General features: G+C 48.9%; 2 protein-coding genes across 7 annotated transcripts in view; one reads left to right on the forward strand and one right to left on the reverse strand.

Moving 5' to 3' along the window:
* The first annotated feature begins 212 nt into the window (after nt 1-212).
* On the forward strand, nt 213-4,835 carry CISD3 (CDGSH iron sulfur domain 3). The gene is made up of 2 exons (XM_078610897.1): nt 213-625; nt 4,121-4,835. The coding sequence occupies exons 1-2, from the start codon at nt 365-367 to the stop codon at nt 4,310-4,312; spliced, it is 453 nt and encodes a 150-aa protein (XP_078467023.1). The 5' UTR covers nt 213-364; the 3' UTR covers nt 4,313-4,835.
* A 1,674-nt stretch (nt 4,836-6,509) lies between these two features.
* The window catches only part of MLLT6 (MLLT6, PHD finger containing), a 28,053-nt gene continuing 14,508 nt past the window's right edge, over nt 6,510-20,054 (reverse strand). For 5 of the 6 annotated variants that reach the window (XM_078610400.1, XM_078610483.1, XM_078610704.1 and 2 more), the window contains 10 exons: nt 19,788-19,939; nt 19,171-19,300; nt 18,733-18,805; nt 17,818-18,101; nt 17,229-17,366; nt 15,791-15,867; nt 14,572-15,209; nt 13,522-13,621; nt 12,240-12,479; nt 6,510-11,315 (listed from right to left, as the gene is read on the reverse strand). In XM_078610400.1, the coding sequence (XP_078466526.1) occupies nt 11,271-11,315; nt 12,240-12,479; nt 13,522-13,621; nt 14,572-15,209; nt 15,791-15,867; nt 17,229-17,366; nt 17,818-18,101; nt 18,733-18,805; nt 19,171-19,300; nt 19,788-19,939 (1,877 nt within the window). In that variant the 3' untranslated portion in view covers nt 6,510-11,270. The remainder of the gene's footprint in view (nt 11,316-12,239; nt 12,480-13,521; nt 13,622-14,571; nt 15,210-15,790; nt 15,868-17,228; nt 17,367-17,817; nt 18,102-18,732; nt 18,806-19,170; nt 19,301-19,787; nt 19,940-20,054) is intronic. The other variant, XR_013587783.1, reaches the window with a different exon arrangement.

The raw sequence follows: 20,054 nt of genomic DNA on the forward strand, positions 1-20,054 counted from the left end.
AACGCACGTATACTGTAACTTAAATTGAAGGCTACACCGGAGGCTTTTGTTCTGTTAAAATGATCCCCAACATTCTTGAACGTGCAACGTTAATTGCACGCGGTCTTTGCCTCCCAAGAGGGGCGGGGGAGAGAGGGGGGGGGGGCCTCATTTGCACGCCCGTGATTGGCTCCCGGCGTGCCCCCCCCCCCCCGCGCGAGTGACGTCACGGAAAGCGCTCCGACCATAAAAGGAAATCCGCACACGAATTCCTGACAGTTGCCGCTCCACGCACGCAGCATCACGCACGCAGCAGCACGCTTTGTCTCGTCGGGGGAGACATCAACATCATATCTGTGAGCTCAAAAAATACCTCGCGGCGGTCATGATCGGACGGGCGCAGTTATTAGCAGGAATCGGTCGCTGGGCTCGACCCCCCGGGTGGTCTCCGGTCGTCTCGACGCGTTGGGCGAGCGGCGGGGAGGCGGCCGGAGGCGCTGCCGAGGGCACCGCCAAAGCAGCCGCAGCAGCAGTCGGGGCCGGGGAAGATTCACCCGGGGCGCCCGTCGCCTTCAAGCCGTTTCGCCTGGAGGGCAAACCGGGCAAAAGGCACTTGTGGTGCGCGTGTGGCTTCAGTCGTAACCAGGTACGGCGGGGTTGTGTCGGGGGCTGGGATCGCACGGGCGGTAACTTTTTTTGCAAGGGGTCGATCAACGTGGCCGGGCCCGAGATGGTGTGGGACGGTGTGGGATGGTGCCCTCCTTAGGGTGCCAAATCTTCGTATCGTGTCAGAAATAGATGCTGGAAGGTGTGTGCGTAAAAGCAGTTCGATAACTTGTTCGATCGTATGTTCATCTTTTACAAGTGTTCGCGTCGATGAGCGTGTACGTAAAGTTGAGAACGACGATGGGAAATGTAGCCACCAAGTGTGTCTGTAACATGTGTTCCCCAACATCCTACTAACGTGTAACATTTTGCTTTATAACCAAATAAAAGGGGAGGGGGGGGAGAGGATTATTTCAGGTACATTTAGACACCAAAAAAACCCACAATTAAATTTCGATGTAAAGCTTTCGTGACTGCAGGGATTCATCTTCTTGGTTCTTTCGGTAAAGTCACGTAGAAGGGGGAAAACAATAATGGCACTGCTTTGGAAACTTTCGCAATCGCCTGAACAGTGACCGGGGCAAGTTTAGAGTTTGAACTCCGCCACATTTCGCCCTCAAGCCCCAGCTTCCAGACGCTTCGCAACTAACAATACATCACACACACGTTTAGCTTTGTGTTAATAAAAAAATGGGATTTTTGGCCTGAAGAAGAATAGCACAAGGTGTCCATTTTTTTACGGTCTTTAGCGCAGCTGTTCCATGTTGCACATAAGTGTACGGCGACTTGTCAAGGTCACAGTGGTTTCTTGAGTCGAGAGCGTGCAATGCCGCAGTTGCCGTGTACTCTCCGTGCACCTCCGACAAGCACGGACGATTCACGTAGGGTGCGAAAAAAGTCCACCGCCTGCAGTGTTTCCACACTGCTCTTCGCCGATTGCAACTCCTCAAAGGCTGTGTAGTTTGGGATTTTCAAATAAAATCTCCATAAACTTCGTCAATACACACCTACGCCTCCGAGAGTTTAAGCGGTTATTGTGTTTGCAGTGCAAATTTCGACACGTGTTTATTTAGGTGATTATCCTTTTTCGTTTGTCCAAGGCGCGGGCGACCCAACCAACGGGGAGCGCCTTGAGAGCGCCGTGCAGTAGTAACATGCATCACACAATCATTCATAATATTTATGTGTCGTAACCCTCCACCACCCGACACGGCCAATCAGTAAAAGTGTCACGTTGACAAAAGATAAACAGTTCACTTCTTTAGCTCACCGGTGTGTTGAAGAGTGAATCCACAACATTTACAATTTTTGAGTACGACGTTTCGCTGGTAATTACATCCAGCATCATCGCAATTCGCCAGAATTGATTATGCTGGATGTAACGCGATCTAACCCAAAACAAAACCTCTTATGGATATTGGTCGCGAAAGCCTACGTGTTAAATTGAGGCAGTTCTACATGTAAGAGAATTCCAAATCTGAGGGCCGAAAAAGGCCAAGCTCCTGAACGTTTTTTGCCGAAAGCATGGCTGACGAGGCGCATGGTACGTGATGACCTCAAACTCCTTACAAGGGTTGTAAAGCTGCAGTTTACCGGTCAAATGTTGAGGCTATTGCTGAAAGATGGCTTTGTAAATTAGGAACGATCATTTGAATCGTGCACAGAGCTCAATTGGAAGCAAGTGTCGGTCCAGTAAAGCTTGGGAGGTTGGGTCCCAACAAGAACGATGGGTCAAACGTTGCATAGAGGCGTTCTGAATGCCTTGGAGTCGTCTTAACTCGACACCGTAGAAGACCCACGCACAGGGCATTGCCAGTTGAGACGAGATGTTCGGAACGATAGCACGATCTCAGTCCGAGAGGAATGGTTTGATCTTTTTTTATTTGCCTTCAGTGGAGCAGAAACAGCAGTGGATTATTATCCAACACCAAGCCTCTTGAGTCCTATATACTAGTTGGGGTGTCATTCAATTGACAGTTAAAGATCCTGTCATGAGGCACGTTAACAAGTTTAGACTCTTGTCCAACCAGCAAATATTGCTTTGTCCGGGTTTCAGCCAGTTGTCAGACATCCAACTATCGATATCCAACAGACAAGCGGGCAGGGTAGTAACGTCCTGCTTGTCCCAGATTTACAATGTCAAGCACACTGGTGAACAGAAAGTCCATGTCCTCTGATCAGATCTTCCGTGGTGGAATGTAAATATTGAACGTGATAATACCGATTCCTGTGGAACTTAACGCAACTGGCTGGGCTGAAGAAAAATTAGAAACCCATGATGATTTTTTGGGGAACAGATGGTCGAGAATTACCTTAATCCTTTGACAGCAGTCCCGCAGATTCCCACATTCCACTTACAAATGGCAGTCGCCTGCATTCATCATTGTGGTATGCGTAAAACATGTTGCTGGAATAGGCATTTGAAACCTTGCTCTTTTATTCAAGATAGCATCACGTGTATTCATTCCCATGAATCAGTGTTGGTGCTAGGCATATGCAAACGAAACAAAGGCATCGTGCACCCCACAGTGGCAGTTTATTAATCTTCTCCATTCACGTGTCAATTGATTAAGTTGATTTACCGTCTATCTTGGTGATTGTCAAAATGTGAACATTTAGGCATAAACACCTGGGTCGTAGACTTGCGGCAAACCCATTTCTTGTTGCATATGACTTTTGCTTTTTTCTCTTCATGTATCTGCCTTATCAAGTTCTCACGTTTGCTGTAGTTACTTTCCAATGGTCATGCCAATGCCTTCTGGTCCGCAAATCTAAGACCGTTAATGTTTTCTAGGTGTCAACCACCAGTCGCAGCAAACCATGGACTTTCGCCATTATGCACATTAATTATACCTGTCAAACTGAATGCATATCTACGTGATGTATTTACATGTACAGCCCTTTTGTCAATCTACTGCTGGATGAGGCCCCCCCACCACTGGGCAGATCGTCGGCGTTATTTGACCGTATTTCAAGCGGGTTGGTGGAGTGGGACCAGTTCAGATATCACTCACCCCCCGGTGGTATCCATAGCTGGAAATTGAACTTAGGTCGCTCGGCTCCAAGATAATCACTGCTGCACCCTTTCTACATGGAGTAAAAGACCAACAAGCATTGTAGGTGTGCAACCCACCTCAACGCAGTGAGGAATAGACGGAGTTTTATGAATTATAAAAAAACAATTACATTTGTAAGGGGCATTACATCAGTAGATCCCTTAGCCGATATGGTCAAGGGGTCACCACTGATGCCTCGGCTTCTGCACATCACTGGTGATTTAGTTTGTGCCAATTTGCGTAATTTGTATCACTGGTTTCAAGATGCAAAGTGAAGTTTGTTTTCACGGAAGGGTTTTAATTCCTCACTGAATATTTTCTGGGTGATTGGGAGCTAAAAAAAAATCTGGGAGGGATCACGTGACAAGTAGCCACAGCGAGGACAGAGTACTGCATGTGATGTGCCGAGCGTGGAAATCTCTTGGTCGCCGAGTCTAACTTTCACATTTTCTGACTCTCCCTGCTCCCCCATCCCAAAGCCGTTCTGCGATGGCTCTCACTTCAAGGCCCGTTGGAAGGGGGAATCCAAGAAGTGGCCCGTGCTCTTCAAGGTGCCCGAGAGTGGCGTCGCGTGGCTCTGTCTGTGCAAGCAGACAGGCAAGCCACCCTTCTGTGACGGTGCGCACAAAAAGATTGGCACGGCGCCATCCGAGAATCCTCCCTCGCAATGAGGCAGGCTTCTGGGTGGCGCAGGCTGCTCCTGTCAGCTGCACAGGGGGCACGAGCCTCGCCGACAACAGGGCCCTCAAGTGCCACCTGGTGGTTATGCCATTGTCGTCCATCGCCTGCTGTGACGCTGACACGGCCCAAACAACACCTAGTGGCGGACCCTCATTTAGAGCCAGTGGGGGCTGGGGCGTGCTACTGAAAAAGCAGAGTAATAATACCTCGATGATACTTTCCTGCTCAGATTATAAACTGCATATACCCCTTCCCCACCCCCGCAGGCTTCCATGACCCAATGTCCACCAGATGCCACTTCTGACACAATCGTTATGTTAATGCAAATGTGAAAAAACTCGCCAAGCTCACCTCAAAACTTAAACCTCAGTCAAGTCAAATGTTCTCACTCTGGACCCATCTGTCCATTGTGATGGTATTATTTTATCCTGTCTTGGCACGTTAAATAATCATTTACTTGATTTGTGTGAATGTTGTTTATAGAAGTCACAAAATAAAAAATCTTCAATGGAAGTGTGCATAGTGTCTGTGCGATAATAATGGGATGCATGGACACAAGTTGTGCATTTTCACTGGTTAAACGACTAATCAACACGGAGCCCATGTGACCGCTGTACCATGTCGCCATGGGGTCTGGCAAAAACCAGTGGTCTGCAACAGCTGTGTTAAGACAGACCATGAAATACCTGGGAGATTAAGGCATGACCAAAGATAATATGGCACAGCAGTGGCGAAGTGGAGTTATAACTCACCAAGCCGTTAAACCTTGGGTACTAATTTAACTTGTGATCTAATTGGAAGTTTCAATGCCATTTGCCCTCTAAGACAGGCGAACCTGCTACCCGTGGTCTTGACTTCATTTCATATAGCCCACAGCCACGTGAGCCCTACCACTATCCACTGGAGGTATTTCTGCATCCCTAATTCAATACTAGATGAGCATACTTTTGGAAACGTCAACTTTAGTGCACCGAATCACTTGTCACTTGCAAGAGCCTCGTGTTCAGAGATGTGATCAAGGTGTGTATATGGTAATGTGCTTTGCCGACCAAAGATATTCCAGAACCCTGTTTGATCTGCAGTAAGGAATGCTCCCCACCCTTGTTCTAGAGTGGAAGGGAAGTAATTGGCTTTTTCCAAATTTGGGAAGCAATATTTTGCACCACGAAATATCAAATTGCCAGTGATATGGGTACCCTTAAATCTCCCCATACCTTTTTATAAAATCGCCACATGCCTAACTTTAACAAATTGAAGCATGGTGCACGAAACTTGAAACGTATCGGCAGGAATTCTCAGGATAATCTCGATTGTAAATGGACAATTGTGTCACTGCAAGCACCTGAAGGCCTTCTCACAGGTGAAATTAAACAAGCTTGTACATATGCAGGCTTGAAGGCAGAGCAGTGAATCGGCTTGGGTAAGTTGCATTCAGAGAATGGAATGCAGGGCTTGGTGTCACATTGGAGGGTTGATGTCCACGTCAGTCCTTGCTGGCAACACTGCGTTTAATCAATGCAAGTGAAGCTGCCCCCCCCCCCCCCTATTAGACATCAGCTGGGTTGTCAGGAGAGATTGTGCAAAGGCAGGTTTGGGGACTGGCCAGCAGAAACCTGAAGCCCTATCGTTTCAAGACTGCGCAAAAACAGTATTTGTTGCTGCAGGACATCTTATGCAAACTGATCGGACTATCTGGAGAACACTTTAAAGTTGGTAAAACTGCTCATTTTAGTGCAGTCACTTATTGCAAGTGGCGTTAATGCGTGCCTTTCCAGAGGTGGGAAGTTTTGGCCAAAGCATTCCCTTCCTAGACAGTCGTTATCGGTTCATAATTATTAATGTCTAAGTGAATTCTCAAATTCTTGTCACCACTTGATAGCATATCCACACTTCATATTCACACATTGTCATTGACAAATAGTTTTGCACACAATGCACTGGGGTGGAGCCTGGTCGCTGGAAACACTGAATGTAAGTGTTAGCCTTGGACTCGCATTGTAAACAAGGAATGCGGTCCACCCAATTTAAGTGGTGTGGTGGTGCATTCCTTAAGGCAAGAACCATATAGATTAGCGAAACTCCCAAAGCTCTGAGTGCAATGCAACCACATGACAGTACAGCAGGAAGGTTAATTAACAATTGTGTTATCCTCATACAAGTGGGGTTTGTTTAAGCACTAGTTTACAATTTTAGGAACTTCCTCAAAAGTATTTATTGGCAAGGCTTTCCTGGATACATCTCATGATCCATCCACGAGACGTTGAAGACATCTCCAATCTATTACCCGATTGTAAATAAATTGAGCGATTACAAGATACCTGTAAATCCTCACAATACCAGCTGATAGTCCCAGGCAAATGGCCAGTTATGGTTGGACAGAGCAAACCTAGATCCTGCAAGCACAGACAGTTTAGTGCAGTGTCCAGGCGAGTTTAAAACCTCATGAGGTTCATTCAGACGGGCACCATTCCTCGCAAGCCGGAATTCATAGCTGATGTCATTTTTTACAACTTTCATGTCATTTAATTCTTCAAAAAATTTGATTAGCACAAAAATATGTAAAAAAATATTAAACTGCAAAAGACATTTAATTACCCATTTACACTTTAGGAAGTATCAGGTACAAATTTGTACAAAAATTGTACACATTATTACGCAACTGGGAAGAAAAATCACCCACTGTACATCCTACAAACCAGACTTGTTTCACAGGAAAACGTGTAGAAATAAATTAGAAATACAAACACATCTGCTGGGCCTCTTCAACGTACAAAATGAAATGAAAATGTGAGTTAATATGCAGAACCCCATTGCGTGTTGAGCAGGACGCAGGCGTGTTACCATCGTGCCCCCCCCACTCCTTCCCCATCGCGACATGCACGGGCTAAGACCAGGGGCCAGGCCAGTGCTCAGCAAACCCCCTACAGGAATATTTTCAACTGCGTAGCGCTACAACACAACATGCCCATTACCCGCGACATGATGACACGTGCACAACGTTAACGTTTCGCTCGTTCGCCACGGAGATGATCGACCTTTCGAACAGAGACGCTGCAGAAAGAAGAGCCTCGAGGAAGAGAATGGAGGAGCTTCCGGAAGCGGTCGCACCAACGGCCTTTTGGAGGCCCCTCGCCAAAGAGTGGCATGGAAGATGCATCGTGGAGGAATCTTCGTGAATGAAACCCTAATCAAAATAAAATGAAGAGGGCATCACGAAGTTTTCTGGAGGAGCCCACAAAAGTACTGAATGTAAGATCGGTTGTGGAGACATCTCAAGGAGCCCGCCACGTTGCGACCCTTTCATTGCGCGCGTTTCACGTTCGATGGCCATGCTTGTCATTGCTAGTGCATACGTGTGTAGTGCTTCAGTGTTGGTAAGGCAACGGGCTAAACGGTGCCCCGATGGCAGAGACACGTATGGACACGGGCACGTCCACATGCGTTTCGCTCGCGTCCCTGAGCAGAACGTTTCAGAGGCTCGTAGGAACATGCCACCGAGCTGCCTCCCCGAAGAACTATTATTCCCACAGTACAGTTCTGATAAAACCCATGCAAGTTTGTGTGCAGGGCGGCTAAAAAAGGCCTGTGCTCTTTTTTGTATTATGGGGCAGAGGAAGCTGTGGGGAGCGTGGCCTTTGTTGGGCAGTTTGCAGAGCGCCCTAAGGTGAGGTGTGGCCAGTGCATTTAAATGTACAAAGATAACACAATAACACAGATTGAAATAATTTCCTGACCTGGGCAGTGAAAATCCTGGAGATAGTCGGAGAATGGGGTATGGGCTGGTTCATGATGTTCTCAGGCTAATTTCCCATCCGGATAGTTCGTTTGAAAGCTATGTTGCTGCTCATTTCTGAACCAAAATGTGTTGAATAACTGTATGGGTGTTTGTCACTACACTGGCTGTTGTACATTTCTTAAGTGGTTCATACAAGATCATGGAATATGTTTTTTTTTGCGTTGCACCAGTTTGATGGTAAATGCAAATCAGTCTCCAACAAAAATCTGATTCAGTCTGAAACACGCAAGTCATCACGAGGTATGGAGAACCATTCTCAGCATGCAACAAGAAAGCAAATTTTTCTTCAGCAATAACCAAAGAGTTCCTCCAGGATATTCAGGAGCCAACATATTCATAATGGTTGTCAGATCTTTAGGCAGAAATTTAAAGAACTTAATTTTTACCACTTCATTAGCACTCATTTGTCTCCCAATTGTGCACGTTTGTTAATTTCATAGGTCGAAACATTTGCTATTAATTGCATACAAGTTGCACGAATTGTAAATAACCAATTCTCAAATGACAAATTGATGCACGCACCGCAAGCATAAGAATCAGTTCTATTCCATGAATGTTATGCCACCGACTATCAAATGTTGGCGATCACTAACTGCAAATGCATTTTCCACATACAGTTCAAGTTAGAGATGGGGTTGAATTTACGTGTTAAAAGATCGATGTGTAATCACCAGGACGACAGCTGGAACAATGGCCAATCATTTTAGCTCCGTCGCCAAAATCTGCGGATGGAGAAGCCAGGGTTGTGAGACTGCCCACCGCCAACTTCGACTGCACATCCTGTCCATACTGTAAACAGGTGGTGGTAGTTACACGTGCAATCACGCGTAGTTTCGTGCATTAGAAAAAAGGTATACATACAATAACGTATACATTACTGGCACCACAAATTAATCACTCGTGAAATAGTTCTTTCAAGAATAGCAAAAGGTGGATATAAAAAAAAAACAAGTATCCTAGGCATTGAGATCCCATGCTGGGCGAGAGCTCCTGCCATAACATCAATGGCAGACGGAGTTTATAGAGTTCAAGAGCCAGCGTCTTGGGTTGAATGAGAGGCACCTGGGTCAGCTGACGAGGCCCCCACGACACGGGCAAGATCTAATGCACCCCCGCCTTTACACTTTGAGGAAAACAAAAATAGTGTAAACATGGAAACATTTCATCGAAACAATACCTGAAGATGAACGCGTCTGTCTGTGGAGACCTCGGGGAGATCATTGCCGGGTAAAAAGCGACACCATCAAACCTCAGCCGCAATGATCAACGTTGAGGCCCAAAGCACATGGGGAGGGAGCCCTCGATCCCCAAACGGCCGCTCGTGCCTTCACCGCAACCGCACGCAACGCAGGGCCTCGAGGTCTAAGGCGCGTGTCGGCTAGCACCCCCCTCTTCTCTCTTCACACACCCCCATTGCGTTTGCAATAATCTCATTTTTTTAATACGTATAATTTAGCTTTCTTTATAAAAGATCTAGTAGTGCTAAAAACCTGATTTTCCACGAGGCACAACTATAAAGGTATTTGCTACCATCGGTCTAAAACTGTCGCGCGCGAGGGCGGGGGGCGAGCGGCTTCCAAGACGAGCAGCGACGCAGGCGCAAAACGGGCACGGGCGGTGGCAGCAACGTCATTCGGGTCGGAGTTTTACAAAATGAAGAGGAGAGAAACAAGGCCAGGCATGTGAGTCCACTTTCCCCTCGCACCTTTTCGCTTGTGACGACTCCTGTGGCCACATCCAGTGTTTGTGCACAGTGCACAGACTTCAGTTAATGCTACACGGCATGCAAGCAGCCTTCTCAGGGACAAAGAGAGGCCTGGGAACGTGCATGGGGGCTCGACTCGTGCTTGCTCATGAGCGACCGTCGTGCGTGTGGCAGCAAGAGTTCACTCGCTGCGAATGCGCACGGCTCGGAAACTCGGTCGTGGTGTTCGCGACAGGCAAAAAACCACTGCCCAAGAGAGCCATATGCGAACAGACTGGCCGTCAATTTCAGCGTGGTGCAGAATTGGCAATGCGGCGCAGGTTTGGGAACGGCGCAGTTCTGCTTCAACGAATACCGCGTCTCGTGGCTTGACCCACATGCTGCTGGGGACAGATGCTGCCCCCCAAGTCCAGCAGCTGCTGGCAGCGTGAACCCCAACGGCACAAACTCGCCGTGACCGGGACTCGCAAATTGGGGCATTGTGCCTGGCGTGAAGGAAACCTGTGCCTGCACACAAACTACCATAGTAGCAGATTTAATTGTCTGCTGCCAGGACTGAATATATCCCTCTACGGCTCGGTCAAGAAAATGCGTGCAAGGGAGATGTCGATGTGCATCAGGGGCCACAATACGCTGGCCTCTCATTGGTGAATTGTGCAGTGGATATAGGGAGGGGGGGTGGGGGCACTTGCAGGGATGATTTTCCTGGGTTTGAGTCCTTGTCCATGAATTTCTGTAACTTAAGATCTACAACACAGTAGCCCCCCTCGTGACGGATAGACCATTTGCAAAATAAAATCCCAATGTGGGCCCCCCTAAGCACACACGTGTCCATTTCAATACGGAAAAACATAAATAAAATTATCAAGTTCATAAAAACAAATAAACTTTACTTTTTCTATAAACGTGGTCTCGTCAGCTCCGCCATATCCTGGGCCACAACGGGCGACTGCTAGTCCTACTATCCACAATCCTTTTTTTGCGAAAATCCAAGCAATTTTCCCACATTAAGTTAAACCTAGTGGGCACTCGCTAAATATTTATACATTCTGGGAATTGTAAAAAAAATATATAATACCACTCAAAAGCTTGCCTCCCACTCATCCTCACGCACCATAAGAGCGGTGAGAAAGTGGAGCTGCAGGCGTGCAGAGCAGCCGTTGCCGAGACCATGCCAGAGGAGGTAGGTACATTTTTGGTGTCTTGTCGATGCCGCTCCGTGTGCTCCCCCAAATGAGTTCAGTTTCTCCGGGCTCAGCTCAAGTAATCGGTGATCTCAACGGCCGTGCGACGAGGGCAAGCCGTCACCGCCGCCGTCTCCATGCCAGCATAGCACGACATCCCCCACCCCTGCCCCGTCTTCTTCCTCTTCTCCTCAACCCCCTGCACCGCTCACGCTAGCTGCCCTGCGCAAACTCCGCAGATCCGGCCCTGCGGAGACGACCCTTCAGCTTCCATCGCCGCTGCCGGGGGTGCCTCTCTCGCTGCGCTTCTGTGGTGGACGAGAAAGTGGAGAGCGCAGAGGAGTCGGGGGGCGGTCATGGGCCAAATATGCATCGTCGGGCTTTTACAAACATTTAAAGAAAAAAAAATCTATATTTGAGCCAGGTGATATCGTACATGTGAAGGAGCAACTTCAAGAGTTTAAATATTTGCATCTTCAACCCAAACCCAGCCCAATATTAGCTCAGTGTACCACTGTCCACATTGTTACCGTATACCATATCGAGACAAAGTCAAGCCACATCTGCTAGTGCATACAACTTTTGAAGAAAAAAATGCAGCTTATTACTAACTAGCTTTATACTACCCGGCTTCACCCGAGACTTGAATTCTTGTCTTGGATTAATACACGGCCTACGCGGAGGGTGGGGGTGCGTGACGTCAGCAGGCACACTGCGTGACGCTGCCGCATGCGGGTGACATCACAGATGTAATGTCATCACAGATGTGACGTCACCGCTCACTTGCCGTGCAAAATATATCCATTATTGCGCCCCCCCCCCCTCAAAAATACAAAAGTCTATTTTTATACTTTTTGCATTGTGTCCAGTCTGGAAGCTACCCACGTGCCAAATTTAAAGTTTGTTGCATGTTGGGAAGTATGCTAAACATTTCCAACAGACACATTCACAAATTTCCATTTTATATATATATAGATATATCAGCAAGATGTCAATGAATGTACACTGCCATCACTGGGCCACATTGAAACCCAGGAGGTTTGGCATTTCAGAGCACAAGATGAAATCAGCTCGATCGACCAACCCTGCCACCAAAGTGGTTTGGTCTGCAGGCGTGCGCCACCACGGCCGCCACCGCCGCCACCACGCCCGCCACCGCCGCCACCTAGTTTACAGCCCAAATCAAAGGAGAAGAGCAAAGCAGCAGCAGCAGCTTGTGCAGACGGCTTCACCTTCAGAGCAGCCTGGTCAGAATGAAGACTCAGGAAGGGGTTTGCCTGGCCAGGAGCAGAGACGGGCACGGGGGTGCCACCCAGGGGGGGCAGCGTGCACGATGGGCCCCCCGCCAGGTGCTGCTCGTGAGAGGCGGCGTTGCTGGGGCCCTGCTGCTGGTGCTGCTGGTGCTGCTGGTGCTGTTGCTGCTGCTGGTGCTGCTGCTGCTGCATGAGGTGGTACATCAGTTGCTGAGGATCCTGTCCAGTGGCCATGCAGGATGGGGGACTCAAATCAGTAATTGTAACTTCTATGCTCCTGGTTATCTATTCAAGCAACCTTCACCAATTGACACAGACCAGCGTAGTTAAGGATAGTCAAATAACCCCCATGTCCCGCATGATGTAGGGAGGCCCTTATCTATCAACCGGTTGACAAACGGGCTTTACCTGGACAGATTCATTCCAACCTTGCGCATGGCAATATATTCAGGGCTTCAGGTGAGAGTTAGTGCGTATTTGCTATTCTTCCTCCGTTGACGGAGCGCAGACCAGTGGTTAATTATATGGTCCGTAATTTGGGTTTCATGGGCTCAATCGCACTGTGGCTTGTATTTAATTTTCCAATTATGAAGGAGGTGTGCGCATTGACCTATTGTTCTGATGCAATTGACGGCACACACGTTAGTCATTACACTCATGGTTCACTCTAAATCGCATCCGCACAAACCATGGCAGATGCGAAGACCTGATACACAAATGGAACATTTTAAACTCTCCTGTAGTGTGCGACTGGTCATCCAGAATAGAGGCCGTACAACCATGTAACGACGCAATGCCCGATCCACAAATACAAAGGAGACATCACAGCGATCGATACACTCCGCTGCTCCCGATGCGGTTATCTGGCTTGACCACCTGAATGTGAAATTGTAGTTGTTGCTCTGCATCTACGTCAGCCATACGAAAGAAGAAAATTACGCTGCAATACACAACAGTCCATGGTGTAGGAGGGGGGCTTGAGGGGCCCTGCGTAAAATCATTACACGTAGAAAGACTAAACTTTTCTTTGACGACTGCTTCAGAAATGGCACGGGGTAAATATGCAAACAGATAAAAAATACACTTGGGTACGAAAATTCCCTTAAATGTTAAGATTTGAAATAATGGATTATTACAAGATGTCAATGTATGTAGAGCAATAAAAACTATATATTGATCGACAAATCGTTGCATCCGCCAAGCGAATTCATAATTGGCGAACTCACTGGTGCTTGCACCTCTGACAGCCCAAGAGTCTGACCTGCGTGAAGAGCTGGTCTCCCAGGAGCTGGTGGAAGGATTGCTGTTGGTGCATCAAAATCTGGCGCTGCTGGTCTTGCAGCAGGGCGAGCCCAGAGATGCTGCATACATACGAGAGAGTCAAAGACATGCACCGGCGGAGATAAACACGCACGCGGACGCAATTCTGCAGCAGCAAGCCACACAAAAGCGTGTCAATATTTGCCAGAGGATGCAAATGAAAGTCGGCGGCAAACAACTCTGGAAGATTAAGCACACAGTAAGTGGCCCAATTAATGACGTGTTTTTCAGAGGCCATTCCCACTTCAAACCACCTGGTCAGCTGTTATATAAATGAATGTTTCTCTTCATCTGGGTTTCATCCTTTAAAAATCTCTCTGTCTGGCTGCATTGCACAATGGGCCAAGGGCCTGAGAGTCATATATCAGATGAATATGAAAAGGTGACGATAATTAGAATACACATTTTTGTTATTAAAAAATGAGAGCTTGGATCATAAAATAAAACCCGGATTTCATTAGATGTGGCCGAGAGGAAGGGGGGTCCGTAAGCGCCCTCATTCGGCACTGCTGAGATTCTGGGTTTGAATCCACGCACCTACCTGTGATTACATCAGGTTCTCAAGTGTAACTAGTTGATGGTCTCAGCCTGTTTAACAATGACTGTAAAAGAGGAAAAACATTAAAGTGGGTTTGGGATTTTAATTTGATGAAAACGTTTTCTTCTTAGAAATTCTAAATTTCAACATTATATTCTCAGAAGCAGAATTGGTGGGAAAGTGCTGCCCTCGACTCAGTGGACGGAGAGGTCACTTGATGGGCTTTCAGAGGTGGCTCTGTGAATTTACCTTGAGCGCAGCGCATTTTTAAACTCGCAGTGTTTGAAGCAACTGCTCTGTGAGAAACCCCAATAGATTCTAACTTCGTGATGATGCAGAGCAAAATTAGGTTAAAATTGTAGACAAAAGCCAGACAAGTCAAAATAAACAACAACAACAAGTGAGCGGGCGCATGTGGACGTTGGCAGCGCGCGGGTGGGTTCATCTCCACACCTGTTGCCGAGGCTGCTGGGCATCGAGAGGCCCAGCGTGGGGTGGTTGGGGCTCGAGTTTTGCCCCATGGGCGCTGCCGCTGGCGTCTGCACGACGCTGTTGAGTGCCCCCACGAGCCCGTTGATTGAGATCTGGCTGCCGGGGAGGCCGCTTAACATCCTGCCGGCGCCGCCTTGCATCGCGCCGACACCAGCTGCCACCTGCTGCTGCACACCCGTCAGTCCGGCGCCCTGATGCTGCTGCTGCTGCACGCTCATCGACGGCATCCCAACGGTGTTATGCTGCTGCAAGCTGAGCGACTGCTGCATCCCCAGGCCCTGTTGTTGCTGCTGCTGCTGCTGTGGCGACTGCTGCACAACCAGACTTGGTATGGAGTTGCTGCTGCCAGGGCCCTGAGGGTGCACGAGCATTCCCGTGGGCATGCACGCCGCCCCTTGAGCTGGCGTCAGGGTGGGCATGGCTGCTCCTTTCTGCTGCTGTTGCTGCATGCCGAGCATGCCGGAGGCGACAGGCAGTGAGTGCTGCTGCTGCTGCTGCTGCTGATGCAGGACGCTGGCCACTCCGGCCGGGGTGAGGGAGGCGCCCGGGAGGAGAGGGGAGCTGCTTGGTACGGACAGAGGGGTGCCCGAGCCCGACTCCTGTTGACCACGGGGGGGCCATAAGCAAACGAATCTGAGCGGCTCATCTCACTGCCACATTCACAACATTGCGATTAAGTCTGCGGCTGGATTTGAACTTTAAAACGAGACTTGAGTTGTAAAACTGTCCTAACTACCAGCAAACGGCACAGCCAACACACGTGGCTGCAGCGATCCATTTAAGAGTGAGGCCTTCACCACAGTAGCTTAGTTTGTTTAAGAAAAAACATACCCTCAGACATAACTACAGTACACTGTAACATACAAATACCTTTGATAAGCACGGTTGGCTACATACGATGCGAAAGAAGTTCAACAGGTACATACCACAAAGTACTTTAAAAATTTTTATATGTACACGAATACACACATACCCAACACACTAATATTTGTACTACATATACTGGAGAGCTTATTTGTGTGTGTAATACACATACACACGTGTTTTTTTATGTATATATTTATTTAAATAACGGCTAAGCCCCCGAATTTTCAGCTGGCCGGACCAGGGCTCCCCCACCGAATCGGTTGAGCGGTGAGGAATAGTGATACAGAAGAACGAGGGGGGGGAGACGACTCACAGCGGCAGACATGGTGAGCGACCCGTCCATGTGAAACCCGGCACCACCCGGCGGAGTCTTCCTGCTGCACTGCTGATCTGTGGCAATAAACACAAGGCCCCGGGGGGGCGGGTTTGACAAGAAGCATTATAATCCCAAAGTGAAAAGAAACAACAACAAATCCGAGTCGTTAGGAAATCCACCACGGGACATTGTTTTGTGTGCTTGTAAAAGTTGACGGCTGTTTTTCCCAGAGTGACCACCCCTGGGCGGCAACACCCTGCGGTTCAACGTGACCATCTTGTAAGCACTTTTTATTGATTCTCTCTCCGGTTCGTTTTCATTGCTCTATCAGCCTAAATGTAACATTGCCACATCACTTGCAAATAACGATTGATTCGTGAGTGCAATAATTTGTTTAAATTAGGCATCGTTTCACATCAGATCGGTGGGAGGTGGTGAAAGTAAGAGGGGAGTGTGCGATGTTGGCGAGGGAGCAGTGGCTGTGCTGCAATTACAAAAGTGTAACTATGCGTGAGATTTATGGATAAACACGTAATGTGTGAAAGACACTGTTGATCTAAATAGAATGATAATATAATACTGCACGAATGCCAGCTCTCATGCTGTCCTGTCAATTAGGACCGTAATGATTCAGTCCCCCATGACTGATTTAATTGTCAAAATTTGAGCTCGTGATCCCATTGGGGGATTGATAATTACTTTATCGAGTTCGCACGTGTTCTATCGTGGTCAGTATCACTTCTTCCATTACTTGGACGACCTCCCTTTCCCTCCACCACAAACTCAGTTCTGACTTCTGACTTGCACTTCTGTATGGAACTCAGAGGCCAAGTCTGCTCAGCGGTCACAACTGGTAAGGATAAGTAGTCTTGTGGTATTTCTTTATATTTTGGTAGATTTATCTTATTTACATGATACACAATTAACACTGTCCAAATGCATCCCTTGTGTGTGCTTGCCCCATATGATACCAATATTTGCTGACGCCTACAGATACATTATCTCTATTTACAGCCAGGTAACCAGGTAAGAACGCACTGACAGCACAGGTTTGTTTTTCACGGGTAATTTACATTTGTTAAGTAATTGCCATGCCCAACTAATATATTCAACACTGCACCCATATGGGGCCTCCAGTTTAACTCGAGTTCCGTCCTCCAGTTGTGACGATCAATGAAGTGGTGCTACAACCTGCATGGTGTGTGCCACACTGCCTCGCTTTCGCCACACCGATTAGTGCTCACCGGTACCCGCCAGTGCCAGTCTGTGTCTGTTAATGCCTTTTAATTCCTGCTTATGTCCGCCCATGCCCCTTAGTGCTTACCAGTGTCTGCCAGCACCCGCTAGTCCCTGCCAGTACTTGCCCGCGACCACCAATGCCCGCCCATGCCTACCAATGCCCGCCAGCGCCCACCCACGTCTAGCAGCACCGTACCAGCGTGCCCCAGCGGCAGAGCGAGCTGGCTGCTGAGCAGCATGAGGCGTTCACGTCGCGCCGTCAGCATGCGGATCTGCTCCTCGAGACGACGGTTCTCCGTCTGCAGCCGGTGCAGGCCCCGCAAGTAGCCTATGACTGCACGCGCAGTCGGACAGGATGGGTGGGGAGTTTGGTACTGAACGTGGGTCGCCGTGTGCGTCACCGTGAGTGTGTTATGTGGGTCAGAGTGACCGTAATATGTGGGTCACTTAGCGGAGGGGAGATGTTAACTACCTCGCCTGGTATACAGGTCGTGGGTTCGATCCCAACCTTGACACCTATATATTTGGAGTTTTTATGTTCTCCCCTTGGTCGTGTGGATTTTTATCCGGGTCCTCCGGTTTTCCCCTCCGCATTTAGAAACATGCGTTTAGAGTATTTGGCTGCTATACATTTCCACATAAGCCACTTCATTGGGCTATCATTTGTGGCCAGGTCGCTTCTGAAAAATAGCTATATAGCTCAGTGGGCCTTACTTGGTAAAATAAAAAATAGGTTTCGTTTAAAATAGTTTTAGTTTAGTGAATGACGGCAATCTGGAACGCACCATCAGGCGGAGCGGCTTGCTCAATCAGGAAGTGCTGCCCCTCGTTCAGCTGCCGCTCCAAGAGCTGCTCGATGCTGGTGGGTGTTGGTTGCTGGGCAGCCTCCAGCCCGGCAGGGCCAGGGCCCATGCCCATGCCTGCCTGGCCCAGGTCAAAGCGGCCCATCCCGGGCCCCAGGTGGCCCGGCTCGTAGCGCACGGACAGGCCAGGCTGCGGGACATCATAGCGCCCGGAGGGAGCGCTCGGAGCGGCGTCGAAGCGCACTTGCATGTCGGACGTCTGCAGACTGCACGCACCGGGCATGGTGTCGCACGTTAATAGGCAATAACGCGTGGGCGCACACCAAGCTAAACAATTTTTTTTTATTTGACCAAGGCCCACTGATCTGTGTAGCTCTTTTTCACACTGCAATCGGTGCAATTCGTCAAAAGTCAAGGGGGAGCTCTGGGGGCAGCCCTCATTCCCGTTGAGAACTCACACCACCCATGGCTGGGCCAGCTTCTGCATGGGATGATCACAGCGTTGACGTTCCACAAAGTTGTGATTTACTCCTCTACTATGAGCAACTTTGGCAACTGCTACAAAGTGACAGTTGTTTTCTGGCCAATGAAGACAGACTTTTTGAAAACTGTATTTGATGAACGCTAATAGGTCGACAGAGAACACAACCTTGGATTGTCATGTGATCTCTGTTCTGATTTAAAGGTTGTCATCCCAGTTGTCAACGAGGGGGTGGATCCAATATTTGGAGATAACTCGTTTTTTTACCACGAAGAATGGTGGTGGCAACCAGCAACAGAGAGAAATTCTGGCACCAACTTGTTTTAAAAATTGCCCCGACTTGATAATCGCCTCAACTCACGATTGTGCATGGCAGACACACGCCAGCCGGAAGGTGTTCTCGTGTGGATACTCACAAAGATGGGGCGCTGTTGTGCGACGCGATGCTCTTTTTATGTAGCCTCGAGTCAGAGTTGTCCACTGCCTTGTCTACAAACGCACGTGGCACCATCACGCAAACCTCAGCGAGATGCAACTGCTAGCGCAAAAATTTGACAAAAAATGTCGGTGTCTGCAGCGTGTACACGCACTGTTAATCGTAAACTTAGCAATCTATGTAAAAATCTTATTGCAAAAGTGTGAATGATGATGTAAAATGAATACTGCACGTATATAATGATTGTGTACATCTTCAAATGTTCAGAAAATGACGACAGTAGTGATAAAACTTATTGCGATGAAGACGATGACGATGATGGTAACGATGATATGAAGACGACAGTGGTGACGGCGCAAGTAGTTTTGCCGATGGCTGCGCTGGCGACACCGACTGCGTTTCAGGAGCCGACTCGCACCGTCCAGGGAGCTTGTTTCGGCGGCGGGCGTAATGGCGGGCAGGGCGGCCACGCTGGTGGCCGTACTGAGGGGACTCCCGTACAGATGAGCCGGTGCCAGACCATGGGGAGACCGCAGACACCCTCCACTCTGCGCACACGTGCACACACAAACACGCAAATAACCTTGCATAACACCTACATAGGCTGTTAGTGAACACCTATGAAGACTGGCATGGCGCACAAGTGTGCGGCGTGGTTAGTACTACGCCTGGCTGCCTCCCTCTCTTCAGCGCTGACCTATACACACCGTGCCATGTACTCATTCAAAGCCGAGTCGACCGAGGGGAGACCAAGGTCCGGTTGAGATATCGCTTGCCACCGGGGTGAGCATCAGTGGCAAGTTGCCAAATTAATCAGCCTCTCTCGTGTTCGAATAGAACACGATCATGCAAGTTGCCCGCTGCTCACTTGAGCAGCTCAATGGGCTGGGTTGTACCATTCGGGAGTCGAGGAACGGCATCGTCTTCAATAAGAGGAGGCGGTGAGGGGGTGGGGCACACAAGATTCAGGCGCAGACGTACGGGGGAGGGAGGTAGGGATGTAGGGAGGGAGGGAGGTAGGGAGGTCAACCGCACCTGTGTGGAGAGCGTTGGTGGGAAAGCGGGCGAGGAAAACTGCAATGGGGGCAGCGTGGGCAGGTGCGGCTGGGCCAGCGCCGACGGAAACAGAGGAGAGGGACCCCCCGAGCTCTGCAGGGACGGTGGCGCGTCCCCACTCAGGAAACCACCTGAACGCGCCCACAAGTGCACAGCACGCACACATCGCACGCTCTGCTTGGGAATATGCACCACATGCATCACCAGCACCATACGGACCACAATGACCGTACACACCGCACGCAG

Source organism: Lampetra planeri, chromosome 1 (genome assembly GCF_965212315.1).
Source record: "Lampetra planeri chromosome 1, kcLamPlan1.2.h2, whole genome shotgun sequence".
NCBI lineage: Eukaryota > Metazoa > Chordata > Hyperoartia > Petromyzontiformes > Petromyzontidae > Lampetra > Lampetra planeri.

Excerpts from the sequence above, each read along its gene's own strand:
- CISD3 (XM_078610897.1), top strand. The coding sequence starts at position 365 with ATGATCGGACGGGCGCAGTTATTAGCAGGAATCGGTCGCTGGGCTCGA. Across the intron at positions 626-4,120 it reads GTGGCTTCAGTCGTAACCAG|CCGTTCTGCGATGGCTCTCA; the intron begins GTACGGCGGGGT and ends CCCATCCCAAAG.